Source organism: Leuciscus leuciscus, assembly GCF_965113295.1.
Source record: "Leuciscus leuciscus genome assembly, chromosome: 9".
NCBI lineage: Eukaryota > Metazoa > Chordata > Actinopteri > Cypriniformes > Leuciscidae > Leuciscus > Leuciscus leuciscus.
The window spans coordinates 42,097,937-42,113,101 of record NC_138733.1 but is presented as its reverse complement, the minus strand read 5'-3'; the positions used below and the strand labels follow the sequence as shown (position 1 = coordinate 42,113,101).

General features: G+C 43.0%; 2 protein-coding genes across 2 annotated transcripts; one reads left to right on the top strand and one right to left on the bottom strand.

Moving 5' to 3' along the window:
• Positions 1–3,135: 3,135 nt before the first annotated feature.
• Positions 3,136–5,888, bottom strand: LOC309505578 (uncharacterized protein). The gene is made up of 4 exons (XM_082178998.1): positions 5,135–5,888; positions 3,671–3,778; positions 3,535–3,588; positions 3,136–3,260 (listed from the first exon to the last, which is right to left on the bottom strand). The coding sequence occupies exons 1-4, from the start codon at positions 5,412–5,414 to the stop codon at positions 3,217–3,219; spliced, it is 486 nt and encodes a 161-aa protein (XP_082035124.1). The 5' UTR covers positions 5,415–5,888; the 3' UTR covers positions 3,136–3,216.
• A 2,703-nt stretch (positions 5,889–8,591) lies between these two features.
• On the top strand, positions 8,592–14,918 carry LOC309505574 (uncharacterized protein). Its single transcript, XM_082178992.1, has 7 exons — positions 8,592–8,679; positions 8,845–9,011; positions 9,574–9,727; positions 9,835–9,921; positions 13,561–13,731; positions 14,452–14,514; positions 14,705–14,918. The coding sequence occupies exons 2-7, from the start codon at positions 8,850–8,852 to the stop codon at positions 14,785–14,787; spliced, it is 720 nt and encodes a 239-aa protein (XP_082035118.1). The 5' UTR covers positions 8,592–8,679; positions 8,845–8,849; the 3' UTR covers positions 14,788–14,918.
• The last annotated feature ends 247 nt before the right edge of the window (positions 14,919–15,165 follow it).

Here is a 15,165-nt window from a genome sequence, read left to right as displayed (position 1 = left end):
TTGAAGTCTATTATATGAAGAAAAATCCTGGAATGTTTTCCTCAAAAACCTTAATTTCTTTTCGACTGAAGATAGAAAGACATGGATATCTTGGATGACATCGGGGTGAGTAAATTATCAGCAAAATATTTTTTTGAAAGTGAACTAATCGTTTAAGCTTAAATTCAGAGGATGAAATACAGCGGGAACTGTGAAGTAGTGTGTAATTTGCCTAGTCTTCACGATACTTTAGACCGTGGTGAAAACTCAGACAGCAACAGGTCTAGAGGAAGTTCCAGGAAGTTTGTGGGAAGAATCTTCCTGGAACAAATTGTTCCGGGTAATTTTGGTGGAAACGTGGCTTATGCTTACCTTGCATTTCTAGACCCCAGGAACTTCACTCAGTTGAAATGTTTTTTAAATGTTTTGAATTGAAATATTCACAGCTTAAATAATCAAGATGTATCTGGTTTTGCTCAGTATACCAATACTCCTGGCCATCTTCATGCACAGATGTTTTATGTGTGGCTTCCAGTAGAGTTTATGGGCAAGTACAACACCCAGAAATGTATTTTCATAGACTCTTTCAATTGATTCGTTATCAATTACTATTTTAACATCTGTATTAACAGTGCGATTTCCAAATATCATGAATTTAGTTATGTTCACGTTTAAGGACAACTTGTTTGAATCAAACAAGAGTTTTAATTTATTCATTTCATTAGTGACCATTTCCACCATCTGCTGTAAGTTGTTCCCACATCCAAAAATATTTGTATCATCTGCAAAAACAGTAAATTTTAGAACATTTGATAATTTACACATGTCATATAAGTATAGGACAAACAATTTTGGCCCTAAAACGGACCCCTGTGGAACACCGCAGGAATTACTAAGGCTCACTGACCGGTGATTACCCATTTGAACAAACTGACTCCTGTTTTCAATATAGTGTTTTATCCAGTTGAAGGCCACACCTCTTATGCCATACCTTTCTAATTTTTTTTAACAGGATTTTGTGATCAACAGTATCAAAAGCTTTTTTCAGGTCAATGAAAATCCCCACTGCGTAGTTTTTATTTTCAATACAGTTTGTTAATCTTTCAACTAACTCGATAAGTGTCATAGACGTTGATCTACTACTTCTGAATCCATACTGGCTGTCCATTAGTAAATTGTTTCTGTTAATGAAATTGTCTAGCCTTTTTGACAAATAGTTTTTCAAGTATTTTTGAGAATTGAGAAAGCAGAGATATTGGTCTGTAGTTATTGAAGACATGTGAGTCTCCAGATTTATACAATGGAATGACTTTAGCTATTTTCATCTTGTCAGGAAATACTCCTGTTTTAAATGATAGATTATATATACTGTATATGAAAGTGGGTCAACTATCCCATCTATAACTTTTTTTTACTAGAGACATTTCAATGTCATCACAATCCTTGAAAGTTTTATTATTACATTTATTTACAATCTCTATAAATTTCCCCGCTTTCTACAGTTCCCAAAAACAATGAATATGGGTTATTTTCCGTCACAGAGTAATTCGTCCCTGTGAAATGTATGTCTTTGGCCAGATTAGGGCCCGCATTAACAAAGTAAGTGAGAGTAAACACATATGGTGGAGTGAAAAGTAAGATATTGTCTTTCAAATGTAGTGAAGTTAAAGTAAAAAGTTTCCAGAAAAAAACAATACTTGAGTAAAGTACAGATACTCAAAAAGTAAGTAAAGTACTCCAGTAAATCTACTTCGTTACGGTCCACCTCTGCTCTGTGATATTCCTCTCCTGATTCAGACACGATAAACTCTAACTGGAGAAAGCAATAGGACTCATTCATTGAGTGTTTGTTGTTGCTGGAGATTTCCACCAAGCCAATCTTAAGTCAGTTCACCCCAAGCTTTCCCAAAATTTGAAATGTCCAACAATATCTTAGACCAGGTGTACTGTATACTATTATACCATGGTCTGGGTGAATACTCGATTCTGATTGGCTGCAGGGTGTCCATTAAAAACTGATAGAGGACACCTAGTAAAGGAGTTCTGGTGAAACTGACCATTTACCGTTCGAAATGAATAAATAAATGCGCTGGCTACATCAGCTGAGAGTAACCATAGCAACAGGCAGTAAACTGAAGGCTTCTACGAGCTGAGCGGACTATATCCGTCAGGCGTAACCAGGGAAACCAAGTTATTGTTTGTAAAAACTTTAGATTTCGATTGTAAAACTAATTAAAATATAAACGAATGTTTTAAAAATGTGTTATTTGGCAAGTGACCATGGTATAAGCGGGTTAATGCCCTTCGAGGTGTCCATTGTCAGGTATTAAAGCAGCACTCAGTAGCTTCGGGACTTCTTCGCTGTATTCTCGCTTTTTGCTCGCAGGTTTCTCTCTAGAGCTCCCCCCACAGCTTCGGAATAGATATTTGACAACACTGTTGTAAAAACTCGTTGTTGATTCTCAGACACCAGAGGCTATAGATCAACGACATCAAAGCAGATGGGACGTTCTTTAAAACGTCTTCTTCATTCGGGTTCGGACAGCGTGAGGGAGCGCAATAATGACAGCATTTTAGCAGATTTCTTTTGGCCGTAAAGCAATTGTCCGACGCACGTCGTCCATTAATACCTGACAATAGACACCTCGTCGGGCATTAACCCTTACATATCATAGGGGCATATAAGGGCCATGTGGGACTCTCTGATCACCGGCTATATTTCTGTTTCCAGTCTATAGACCAATAATACAGACAAGAACACCAATAATCAAAACTGTGACGATGTGGCCAACAGCAGCTAACTCTCAAGCTAACCAGCATGCACTGCTTCAAGTCAAGTCCAACGCACCTATTGATATGAATCATATAAACAAAAATCTAAAATACAGTTGCATCTGTAAAAAAAATAAATAAAAATAAATAAATAAGTAAACTTAAAAAAGTAGCATAAGCCTTAAAAATTTACATTTAGTCGACCGACAACTCAGATATTTGAGTTGACTAAACTTAACATTTTAAGGCAGCGCGAACGCTTTAAGTTAAAACAACATTTTTTTACAGTATGCTTTAAAAAATTATTATATTGAGTAATCATAACTGAGAAAATCAAATTGAAATGGATGAAATTAATTGTATAGCCATTGAAAGGACAAAGAGAAAATTCTCACATATTATTTAATAACTGTAAAAGTCCACAGATTAAATAAAATAATAAAACAAAATTCTCCATAGATTGAGTCATGCCAGTTCTTCATCATCGACATCTTCAAAGGTATATGTTTCTGTGAGAGATAATGTGAAACAAAGCAGAGGATTACAGATGTGTTTGTCTATCGGTGCCGCTAATAATGTGAAGGATCAATAAGTAACAGTATTTTACACTCATCATGATAAAGTTTCAATTTATATTGCCACAAAATGAAGCACAAAACTGCCTGATGTGGAAAAAAAGGGCCTAATGTGTGTAAACGCTGTATTTATATAATTATATTTTATAATTAAATAATTTTCTTTTACAAAACCAAGCATTTGTGGACTTTAGACTCTGAAACTGACCTCTTTTCTCTTCCCCAGCAGCAGATAATACCAAACATATCAGTGTAAAGGACCCTGTAATGAAAAGGTCAGTTAGTTTAAGACTATAAAGTAAATGCTTTTAATAATGTCAAATACTAGTGTAAATAATGCATACTTCCACGGCACACTGCGAAAATATTATCCTCATGTTTAATGCCGTAGAAACCCAGTGTGCGATTCTTCTTCAGTGTGTTGCCTGGGATGACAAGTACAGTGTTTTCAACTGTGGAAGAAACATAACAACATGAGGAACAGCAAACACACACGATATCACACACACATTTATTTATTTATGCATTTATGTACACATTTCTGCTATCGAGATCCTTCGCTGATATCGGTGTTGGACAAAGAGAAGAAGAGAGGAATATACAGTCAAACCAAACTTTATTCACACACCATCAACATTTCTCACATTATCACAGTTTATTCGCTATAGTTTAGAAAATGGTAATAAAATATGAGCAGAACTCAGTTGATATTTGACTGGTTTTGTCCGTCCTTCTGTTAGACTGTCTCACACTTGAATTATGTTGAATATCTGTCAGCTGTTAAATTTAACTACACAATTAGATAATACCAGTTTAGCTCAACCAATCACCAAGCAATGCTTCATTGTGTTCAGTCTGTGTGTAAAAAGAGCATTAGCAATTAAAGCTGCAGTCGGCAAGATTTGTTTGATCATATTCACTGAAACCGACACTACGCTCCGACAGAACAACACAAATCAGCCGCTTTTAGAAAAAAAGGAGGCGTTTTATTGGTTGGCGCCTAAGCCAATGAAATGGGACTTCTATTGTACAGGATGATGTTAGTCCTTTATTTATTTTAATAACAGTCAAATGCATTAAGCCATGTTAGCGTTTCAGAGCGTCGGGGACGCGGGTTTCGTGACATCATCGCGTACAATAGAAGTCCCATTTCATTGGCTAGGCGGCAACCGATAAATAGGGCAGGAAAGTTAGTTTTAGGTTTGATATTCCTGCATATTCATATTTTGTACATACAATTTCTGTTTCTGATGTATATCACATTATTATTATTATTATTATGTTTATTTTATTATTTCTGTGTTTTCCTTAGTCTCATTTAAATGTCTGTTCTCATGTCATATACATTTTAGGGTTGGTGATGTCACTAACCCCGGAGGAATGTCGTGTAGTTCCTACCAGCCGATTAATCTCACTTCTTAAATCTCTTTGTTATATAAATAATACAAAATCCCTAAGATCAGATGTATAAAATATTATGAAGAAATATTTAAAGAAAATACATGCACTTATAAAAGCTTTGCTTGTATGTGTGTTATTGTGTCAATACAATTGTAGGGTATGTTTTTTTTTTACCATATCTCTTTGCCATGTCATACTTTGTTTTTCATTGTTTTTTTATAATTTATTTTATATGTATTTGTATGGAATTCCTTGACAATGTAACGTTAATCAACCATCCCTTTAAATCTCAGGCTTCTCCCTTAATAAGAGCTGAATCTACATTCAAATACAGATTTTCTTGGTTAACATCACAATCTACTTCACATATAGCTAATGTACACAGAGGACTAAAGTGTTGGACTTACGTTGGTCTTCAGGAACGAGTTTTCTCTTTAACTCCTGCACTGTGGTGTTCCTGAATTCCTCTTCTGAATTCGCCACAGAAACTGGTATTCTCTCCTGTAAGTTGACCATATCCATACGGTAGATCTGGAAACTCATGTTGAATGTGCCCGAACTTTTACAAAATTCCCTCAGGATGTAGAAGTAACTGCACTGATGCACACAGTGATGATAGTTCAGCAACGGCCGTCGCCAAGAACGTAAAGATCTCTTAGCAACCGTAACCAGGCGCGCGCGCGGCATTCAGTCATTTATTGAGATTTAAAATAAAATAAAAATCTATCGTCAGAAGAGGAGTTTTTACTATTGTATGATGTAAATAAGTCTAAAAACCTATTTACCGTGTAATACTTGGCTTTTAATCTTGATTATGGAGGAAGACGAATGCTTAAATTAATTTCGTGTAAGAAAACGTGACCTACCAATTCTGGTTGATGTTCTGGGGAGATATTGACCGGTACAGTGATGCAAAGGTTTGTTCAGCGACAAGTCCCAGTCCAGTGCATGACCAAAACTCCGTGCTGGACTATATAATCTGCACATCATCACAGGATAACTCAGTGGAATTAAACATCCTGAACCCTGTAGCATTAAGAACTTATGCTGACTGCATCCTCCTAATGGGAGCCGCTCTGGATAACTGAGTTACCCATTGCCAGACCAGGAGTAACACAGAGAATCCTGTATATTATGGTCACCAACGCATCCACAGGCTAAAATACCAGACACATTCCTAGTGGTTTGATTGCCCATATGTACGGCCCTATACATTTAAATAATTTATGGAAACATTGTCATTCCCTTTAAAATGGATAGAAATAAAAATAAAATATATATATTTTTTAATTAAAAAATATATTTTAACAGAGGGAAAGAAGCGTGACTCTGGAATGCTGGCAGAATCTGGGCTGTTGGCATTAACATCATGTCCCAGTGTGTGTGTACGGGGACCCAGTGTGTGTGTACGGTCGGGGACCCAGTGTGTGTGTACGGGGACCCAATGTGTGTGTGTGTGTGTGTGTGTGGACCCAGTGTGTGTGTGGGGACCCAGTGTGTGTGTACGAGGACCCAGTGTGTGTGTACGGGGACCCAGTGTGTGTGTACGTGGACCCAGTGTGTTTGTACAGGGACCCAGTGTGTGTGTACGGGGACCCAGAGTGTGTGTGTGTGTGTGTGTTTGTGGACCCAGTGTGTGTGTGGGGACCCAGTGTGTGTACGAGGACCCAGTGTGTGTGTATGAGGACCCAGTGTGTGTGTACGGGGACCCAGTGTGTGTGTACGGGGACCCAGTGTGTGTGTGTGTGTGTGTGTGTGGACCCAGTGTGTGTGTGTGGACCCAGTGTGTGTACGAGGACCCAGTGTGTGTGTACGGGGACCCAGTGTGTGTACGGCGACCCAGTGTGTGTGTACGGGGACCCAGTGTGTGTGTACGGGGACCCAGTGTGTGTGTACGGGGACCCAGTGTGTGTGTGTGGGGACCCAGTGTGTGTGTGTGGATCCAGTGTGTGTGTACGGGGACCCAGTGTGTGTGTGTGGATCCAGTGTGTGTGTACGGGGACCCAGTGTGTGTGTACGGGGACCCAGTGTGTGTGTGTGTGGACCCATTGTGTGTGTGGGGACCCAGTGTGTGTGTGTGTGGGGACCCAGTGTGTGTGTGTGGGGACCCAGTGTGTGTGTGTGTGGGGACCCAGTGTGTGTGTATGGGGACCCAGTGTTACCTTGATATTTTCAGGTAAGACCATTAAAATGATTTAAGTTATTTAAATGAGCATTTTTTTAGCATATTGCGTGATCGTGACATGATTGTTGACATGAGATAACCGTATTGCGATGTGTCTGCAGACGTTATAGGCTAACGTTAGGCCCTATTACGTTAGCCTGTCGTTATTACGTAGCTTTATGTGAACATTCGTTGCTAATAAGCAGGTTTTTACGTCTGTAGCTAATGGGGGAATTTAGTTTCTGTAAAATGACTTTTTACACATTGACAGAGTAAGGCTTATTGCATATTGTGTATGCTCGATAACGCTTCACTGAAGCCATATCATAGGCCCAACGCTACCCATATTGACTTGAGTGAAGTATTCAAGCCCAAGACGTATTTTATGGCTGTTTGGAAACCTTGGGATCTTGATCTTGACTTGACTAGAATGTAAAATAAAGTTCTGTGGGTTAGAACAAAGCTTGGCTGGATTTGATCCCACACGAGGAAGCTTACAATTACATTAATGCAAAAGATGAACACTGGCAATCTATTAGAAGTAACATTAACGTTAAAGATACTGTGGTGTCTGTTTGTGTCACATTTATTGCTGTCCTCGACACTGAACTTGAAAAATAAAACCCAAAGGCACAGGTCTGCCTGTCTGTCTGTTTAGCTGTCTGTCTGTTTAGCTGTCTGTCTGTTTAGCTGTCTGTCTGTTTAGCTGTCTGTCTGTTTAGCTGTCTGTCTGTTTAGCTGTCTGTCTGCCTGCCTGTGTTACATTAATATCTCTTTTACCTAACTTTTTTTTTTTGGCTCCCTTTACAGCATACATTTCCAGCGCAAGGACTTCTGTGGTAAGTTTGTTTTATTACTTCCATGCTCTATGTCTTTGCTGAACAATCCAAAATTTGGTTTTGGATGGTTTAGAATTCATTGTTCAAAAATCTGTATTGTGCAAGTTTCTCTCTGTTTATGTTTTAGATTGAAGATGGCCCAGAGAGGTAAGCCTTACAGTTGCTAATCCAGAAGCATTAGGCAAGAGTGTCTGAGAACGATGGTATGCTTTTTTTATAACTGATTTATTACTGACTAGCTTTTTCTTTCTTTGTTGTTATTCAACAAGAGAGAACTCCCATCAATGGGAATCAAAAGGAAACACTGAAATCATTTTTTAAGGATGGGTGTCATTTAGTTGGTTCAGAATTAATACCAAGAGCTGCATCGGCTACTGGTTTGGACACCAGTGTCGTAGAAGTAAGGTTTGCTTTAGTGCCACACTAACAAACAACATGTCAAATAAATGAATGAAGTGTTTACAGTTCAATTGGTGTAATACCCTTTCGCTATTTTTTGTTTTTCAGAACTGGATCGGTAATTACAAAAGATCACCAATTACTAATGCTTCGTCTGAGCCCCGGCCATCAAAGGCCAAAGTTCACATTAGAGAGCTGTCGCCTTACAATCTTTTTTGTTGGGACATATTCAAAAACAAAGGTGAGAAACAAAATTTAAAGGTGCTATAAGCGATCTCACGCGTTTTTTAGGCCAAAACAGCCTCCGTTTTGTTTGATAATAATTCAAACATCAACAAGAGGTTACGCCAACTGAGATCACTTAGCCTATAGCACCTTTAACGACTGCTTTTAATTTTTATACTAAATTGTTTGTTTTCATACATGACGGCCCTGTTGACATCAGGTTCATGAGGGTCAGATTTTAATGATAGTATTTGGCAAGAACTTAACTCACGCAAGTTGCATTCCTCAGTGTAAAAATGCTGTGTGTATTGAAAAGAATCATCAGGTCATCTACTTTACACGTTATCTTGTTTTTACAGAGAAATGGGTTTCACAACCCAAGTAAACCAGTGTTTTGGACTGATTGTCGTTGTATGAATTTACTTTAAAAAGGAGATGCTGACTCTAATGTGTTAAGTTTTCTGTGCATCTATTTTGTCCTTCTTTCCAGGCACAATGAATGATATTAAGGGCAGGTGGGCCACATTGGGGGAAGATGCAAAGCAGAAATACGTTCAAGAGGCAGCAGAAGTGAGGGCACATGGGCAGGCACAGGACCTAAGCCCTGAGATGAGGGATGCCCGAATTAAAATGCACCTTAAGAAGCTGAAGTTAGAGGTTTGGAAAGAGGATTCATTTGCTAAGCATTAGTGGTATTTTTACAGTATTAGATGGAAGGAGGATCAACAGCAATTGTGATGTGAGCAGAACATTGTGTTAGACAACGGGATAGTTTATCTGTAGATTTTATCGTAATTTTAAATGAGTTCATTACAAATAAATATTCCAGCTGATTTTTGTTTACAAGGCTATCAACATCAAATATTCTTACATTGAAGAAATTGCCACCCTCTCAAACTAAATTCCTACTGGTTGGGCTAGTCTATTCAGATCAAGGTGGTCAATTGAAGCATTAGTAGTCACAAATGGCTATGAGTCAAATTATTAGTTGCATTCTGACTCTATATAAATACAGCTAATGTATAGTTAATGTAAGCCTGGTGGTCCCTGACCACTTGTTTCCCACGTGTGACAACACTGTTTTCATATATTGCCAAGCCCTGTTATGAGTTGTTTCTTCAGTGTGTGTTGGATTTTTAAAAGTAGGTTTTGACTATTTTGTGTATAATCAATTATTTTCTATTTTTGTGGTTGTCTTCTTTATCTAAATATTGTAAAGGTGTCCAAGCTTGAGGATTTGGGTGTGGAAACAGCCATTTTATCATTTGACCGCCAAAAGTCCTCATTAGAGGTGTTTGAATTGAGCAGCAAAGGAGCCACTGATTTCCTCGATTCAACAGACACAGTGAACAACTTTGCACTTCATTTCAAAGGTATTGGTTATATGAAAATATACAGAAATGGACATAGGCCCGTAATAGTGCAAATATACATAATACAGTTTTATGAAATGAATTGTTGTGTGTTGTTACATCTGTAGACAGCTCCTCAGCCGCAACACCCAGTACCAGAGATCATGTCAGTGTTCTGGTTGGAAAAGTGAAAGATCTATTCACCCAAAAATATAGTAAGCATAAGTTCAAATACTTTTAAAACTGATGTAAAGAAACTGCTTATCTTGATAACCTAATATACCTTCATGAATCCATGGCATTATTATCAAATGAATAAATTATCTAAGGTGTCCATCAACCATTAGATTATGTCACCTTACCAAAATTACCTTACCACCTTACCCCCTCCTTGAACTGCCACCTTATCGTGGTGGAGGGGTTTGAGTACCCGAATGACCCTAGGAGCTATGTTGTCTGGGGCTATATGCCCCTGGTAGGGTCTCCCAAGGCAAACAGGTCCTAGGTGACGGGTCAGACTAAGAGCGGTTCAAAAACTCTTATGATGCCGACAAAATCGAGGACCGTGACGTCGCCCGGCATGGCGCAGCCGGGGCCCCACCCTGGAGCCAGGCCCGGGGTTGGGGCTCGTATGCGAGCGCCTGGTGGTCGGGCCTCCCCCCATGGGGTCCGGCCAGGCTCAGCCCGAAGGAGCGACGTGGGGCCACCCTCCCGTGGACCCACCACCTGCAGGAGGGACCGTAAGGGGCCGGTGCAAAGTGGATCGGGCGGCAGTCGAAGGCGGGGGCCTAGACAACCCGATCCCTGGACGCGGAATCTAGCTCTAGGGACATGGAACGTCACCTCTCTGGCGGGGAAGGAGCCTGAGATTGTGCGTGAGGTTCAGAGATTCCGACTAGAGATAGTTGGGATCACCTCTACGTACAGCTTGGGCTCTGGAACCACACTCCTCGAGAGAGGATGGACTCTTCACCACTCTGGAGTTGCCCATGGTGAGAGGCGGCGGGCTGGTGTGGGTTTGCTTATAGCCCCCCAGCTCAGCCGCCATGTGTTGGAGTTCACCCCGGTGAACGAGAGGGTCGCTTCCCTGCGCCTTCGGGTCGGGGATAGGTCTCTCACTGTCGTTTGTGCCTACGGGCCAAACGGCAGTGCAGAGTACCCGGCCTTCTTGGAGTCTCTGGGAGGGGTGCTGGAAAGTGCTCCGACTGGGGACTCCGTCGTTCTACTGGGGGACTTCAACGCCCACGTGGGCAGCGACAGTGACACCTGGAGGGGCGTGATTGGGAGGAACGGCCCCCCTGATCTGAACCCGAGTGGTGTTCTGTTATTGGACTTCTGTGCTAGTTACAGCTTGTCCATAACAAACACCGTGTTCAAGCATAAGGGTGTCCATCAGTGCACATGGCACCAGGACACCCTAGGCCGGAAGTCAATGATCGACTTTGTGGTTGTTTCATCTGACCTCCGGCCGTATGTCTTGGACACTCGGGTGAAGAGAGGGGCGGAGCTGTCAACTGATCACCACCTGGTGGTGAGTTGGATCCGATGGCGGGGGAGGAAGCTGGACAGACTCGGCAGACCCAAACGTACTGTGAGGGTCTGTTGGGAACGTTTGGACGAATCCCCTGTCAGAGAGATCTTCAACTCCCACCTCCGACAGAGCTTCGACCAGATCCCGAGGGAGTCTGGAGATATTGAGTCAGAGTGGACCATGTTCTCCACCTCCATTGCCAACGCGGCCACTCGGAGCTGTGGCCGTAAGGTCTCCGGTGCCTGTCGAGGCGGCAATCCCCGAACCCGGTGGTGGACACCGGAAGTAAGGGATGCCGTCAAGCTGAAGAAGGAGTCCTATCGGTCCTGGTTGGCTTGTGGGACTCCTGAGGCAGCTGACGGGTACCGACGGGCCAAGCGGACTGCAGCCCGGGTGGTTGGGGAGGCAAAAACTCGGGCCTGGGAGGATTTCGGTGAGGCCATGGAGAAGGACTATCGGTCGGCCTCGAAGAGATTCTGGCAAACCGTCCGGTGCCTCAGGAGGGGGAAGCAGTGCCCTACCAACGCTGTTTACAGTAGAGGTGGGCAGCTGTTGACCTCGACTGGGGATATCACCGGACGGTGGAAGGAATACTTCGAGGATCTCCTCAATCCCGCCGTCACGTCTTCCATTGAGGAAGCAGAGGCTGAGGACTCGGAGGCGGACTCGTCCATCACCCAAGCTGAAGTCACCGAGGTAGTCAAGAAACTCCTCGGTGGCAAGGCACCGGGGGTGGATGAGATCCGCCCTGAGTTACTCAAATCTCTGGATGTTGTGGGGCTGTCTTGGCTGACACGCCTCTGCAGCATCGCGTGGCGGTCGGGGACAGTACCTTTGGACTGGCAGACCGGGGTGGTGGTCCCTCTTTTTAAGAAGGGGGACCGGAGGGTGTGCTCCAACTATAGGGGGATCACACTTCTCAGCCTCCCCGGGAAAGTCTATTCCAGGGTACTGGAGAGGAGAATCCGGCCGATAGTAGAACCTCGGATTCAGGAGGAACAATGTGGTTTTCGTCCTGGTCGTGGAACTCTGGACCAGCTCTATACCCTCTACAGGGTGCTGGAGGGTTCATGGGAGTTTGCCCAACCAATCCACATGTGCTTTGTGGATTTGGAGAAGGCATTCGACTGTGTCCCTCGTGGCATCTTGTGGAGGGTGCTCTGGGAGTATGGGGTTCGGGGCCCTTTGCTAAGGGCTACCCGGTCCCTGTACGACCGGAGCAGGAGCTTGGTTTGCATTGCCGGCAGTAAGTCAGACTTGTTCCCGGTGCATGTTGGACTCCGGCAGGGCTGCCCTTTGTCGCCGGTTCTGTTCATAACTTTAATGGACAGAATTTCTAGGCGCAGCCAGGGGCCGGAGGGGGTCAGGTTTGGGGACCACACAATTTCATCTCTGCTCTTTGCGGATGATGTTGTCGTGTTGGCCCCATCAGACCAGGACCTTCAACATGCACTGGGACGGTTTGCAGCCGAGTGTGAAGCGGCTGGGATGAGAATCAGCACCTCCAAATCCGAGGCCATGGTTCTCAGTCGGAAAAGGGTGGTTTGCCCGCTTCAGGTTGGTGGAGAGTTCCTGCCTCAAGTGGAGGAGTTCAAGTATCTTGGGGTCTTGTTCACGAGTGAGGGAAGGATGGAACGGGAGATTGACAGACGGATCGGTGCAGCTTCTGCAGTAATGCGGTCGCTGTGCCGGTCTGTCGTGGTGAAGAAGGAGCTGAGCCGTAAGGCGAAGCTCTCGATTTACCGGTCAATCTACGTTCCTACTCTCACCTATGGTCATGAGCTGTGGGTTATGACCGAAAGGACAAGATCCCGGATACAGGCGGCCGAAATGAGCTTTCTCCGCAGGGTGGCTGGGCGATCCCTTAGAGATAGGGTGAGAAGCTCAGCCACTCGGGAGGAGCTCAGAGTAGAGCCGCTGCTCCTCCACATCGAGAGGGGCCAGCTGAGGTGGCTCCGGCATCTTTTCCGGATGCCTCCTGGACGCCTTCCCGGGAAGGTGTTCCGGGCATGTCCCACCGGAAGGAGACCCCGGGGAAGACCTAGGACACGCTGGAGGGACTATGTCTCCCGGCTGGCCTGGGAACGCCTCGGTGTCCCCCCGGAAGAGCTGGAGGAAGTGTCTAGGGAGAGGGAAGTCTGGGCATCCCTGCTTAGACTGCTGCCCCCGCGACCCGGCCCCGGATAAGCGGAAGAAGATGGATGGATGGATGGACCTTACCAAAATGACTGTTTGCAGCCTTTACACTGGCCATCAACTAGAAGGGAGAGTCACAATTGTCCAACTGTGTAACATTGTGTAACGTGTGTTTCATGTCTTTCAGAGGAGGCCGGAGGTACTGGAAGGCTCCCCTACCAGTCCCTAGAGAATCAGGGCTTGACTATTAAGGTTTCTGGACTGCCCAACAGCCTTACCCTGGGGAAGCCTTCCTTTTATGGAAGAAACCAATTGGTAGGAATTTTGCAAGCTGCAGAGGAGATTACATTTGAAATAGGTAAGTGACATTACCAGTGGTTGTCTTTCTCCACTTGTGTTTTGGCAGTGGTGAAAATAAGTTAACTAAAGAATAATACAGGCCTACATGTAAGCCTTTGTATAGTGCTGGGCCATTGCATCTCTCTCTGTCCCTTCACCCAAACCGGTCAAGGCGGATGGCCGCCCAGGCCACTCAGGGTGGAGTCATGGTTTTGTTTGAGGTTTGCCTCTGCCTCTTAAATGGATCATATGATGCAATTTCTTGTTTTCCTATTTCTTAATTTTATTATGTAGCTGTTAGTGCAAGTATAAGATCTGTAGAGTTACGAAGTCTCAAACCCAAAGAGATATTCTTTGTAAAAAAAGTTATGGCTCAGCCATACCTTCCTAAAACACTTCGTTTTAAACACGCCCCCACATCTCTACGTCAGTGTGTGCGGGGCAGAGTTTCATAACACCACCCAAATGTATACGCAAAGAAAGCAAGCATAACTTTTATCCTCGCCGGCGCCGCCATGTCGTGGAGATACTGGCCTTCCAAGGGCTGTTCCAGAACAGTACAACCCAAATATTTAACTGACTGTTTCTAGCACCTCAGAGAGCACAGATCGTTTTTTGGGTCTTTGTCTTTTCTATGATTCATTGATACTGCTGTGTGATTAATCATTTTTCTCCAGTAATGCAGAAAGGCTCATAATACACTATTGTTTTTGGTTTTTTTTCTAAAAATATCCATCAGATGCAGCCCAATGCAACCCCACTGACATGGCAGAGGGAATGTCCGAGCACATGGGTGCAGAAGGTACGCTGAGTTGTTTTTATTTTATCTTTAAATAAATGCATAACATTAAACTTAAGAAGCATAGTTTACTAGATATGCAACTGGTCATTGCACAGTTCATTTAACCACTGTATACATTATTGTAGTAATGTTAAATCAAAAGATGAAATTTACACCTTTGTGTGATGGTTTAATGTCTTCATATCACCAGATACAGCAGATGGCATCCAGACGAAGGCAGTGGAGGAAATTTTAGAGGCCATGTGTGAAAATGGTATTTCTTGTATTCGTTAGACATTTTACCAAATGCTACAAATCGAAATTGAATTGACTGAATTGAATTGAATTGAATTTATATGCAAATAATGGGACTGTCTATTTTAATCAATGATTTACTAATTAACTATTGACAGTATAAATGCTGACACATTTTCCACATATTCCTTTGGCAACAGTTAAAAATGAACAAGCTGCCTTTGAGATGTTGCTTTAAATATGGTGATGAGTATGATTTCAACTAACTGGCTTGACTTCCCAAATATTTGTGTTTTTGTTTTGGTAGATGGAGGCAATTTGTGCTGTGTCTGCCGCGTCCATTTTGATGATAAGAAGAAGAACGCAAGAAAGAAGTGGCGTTCATGGTCTCAGTGCACAGTGTGCCAATCATGGTCA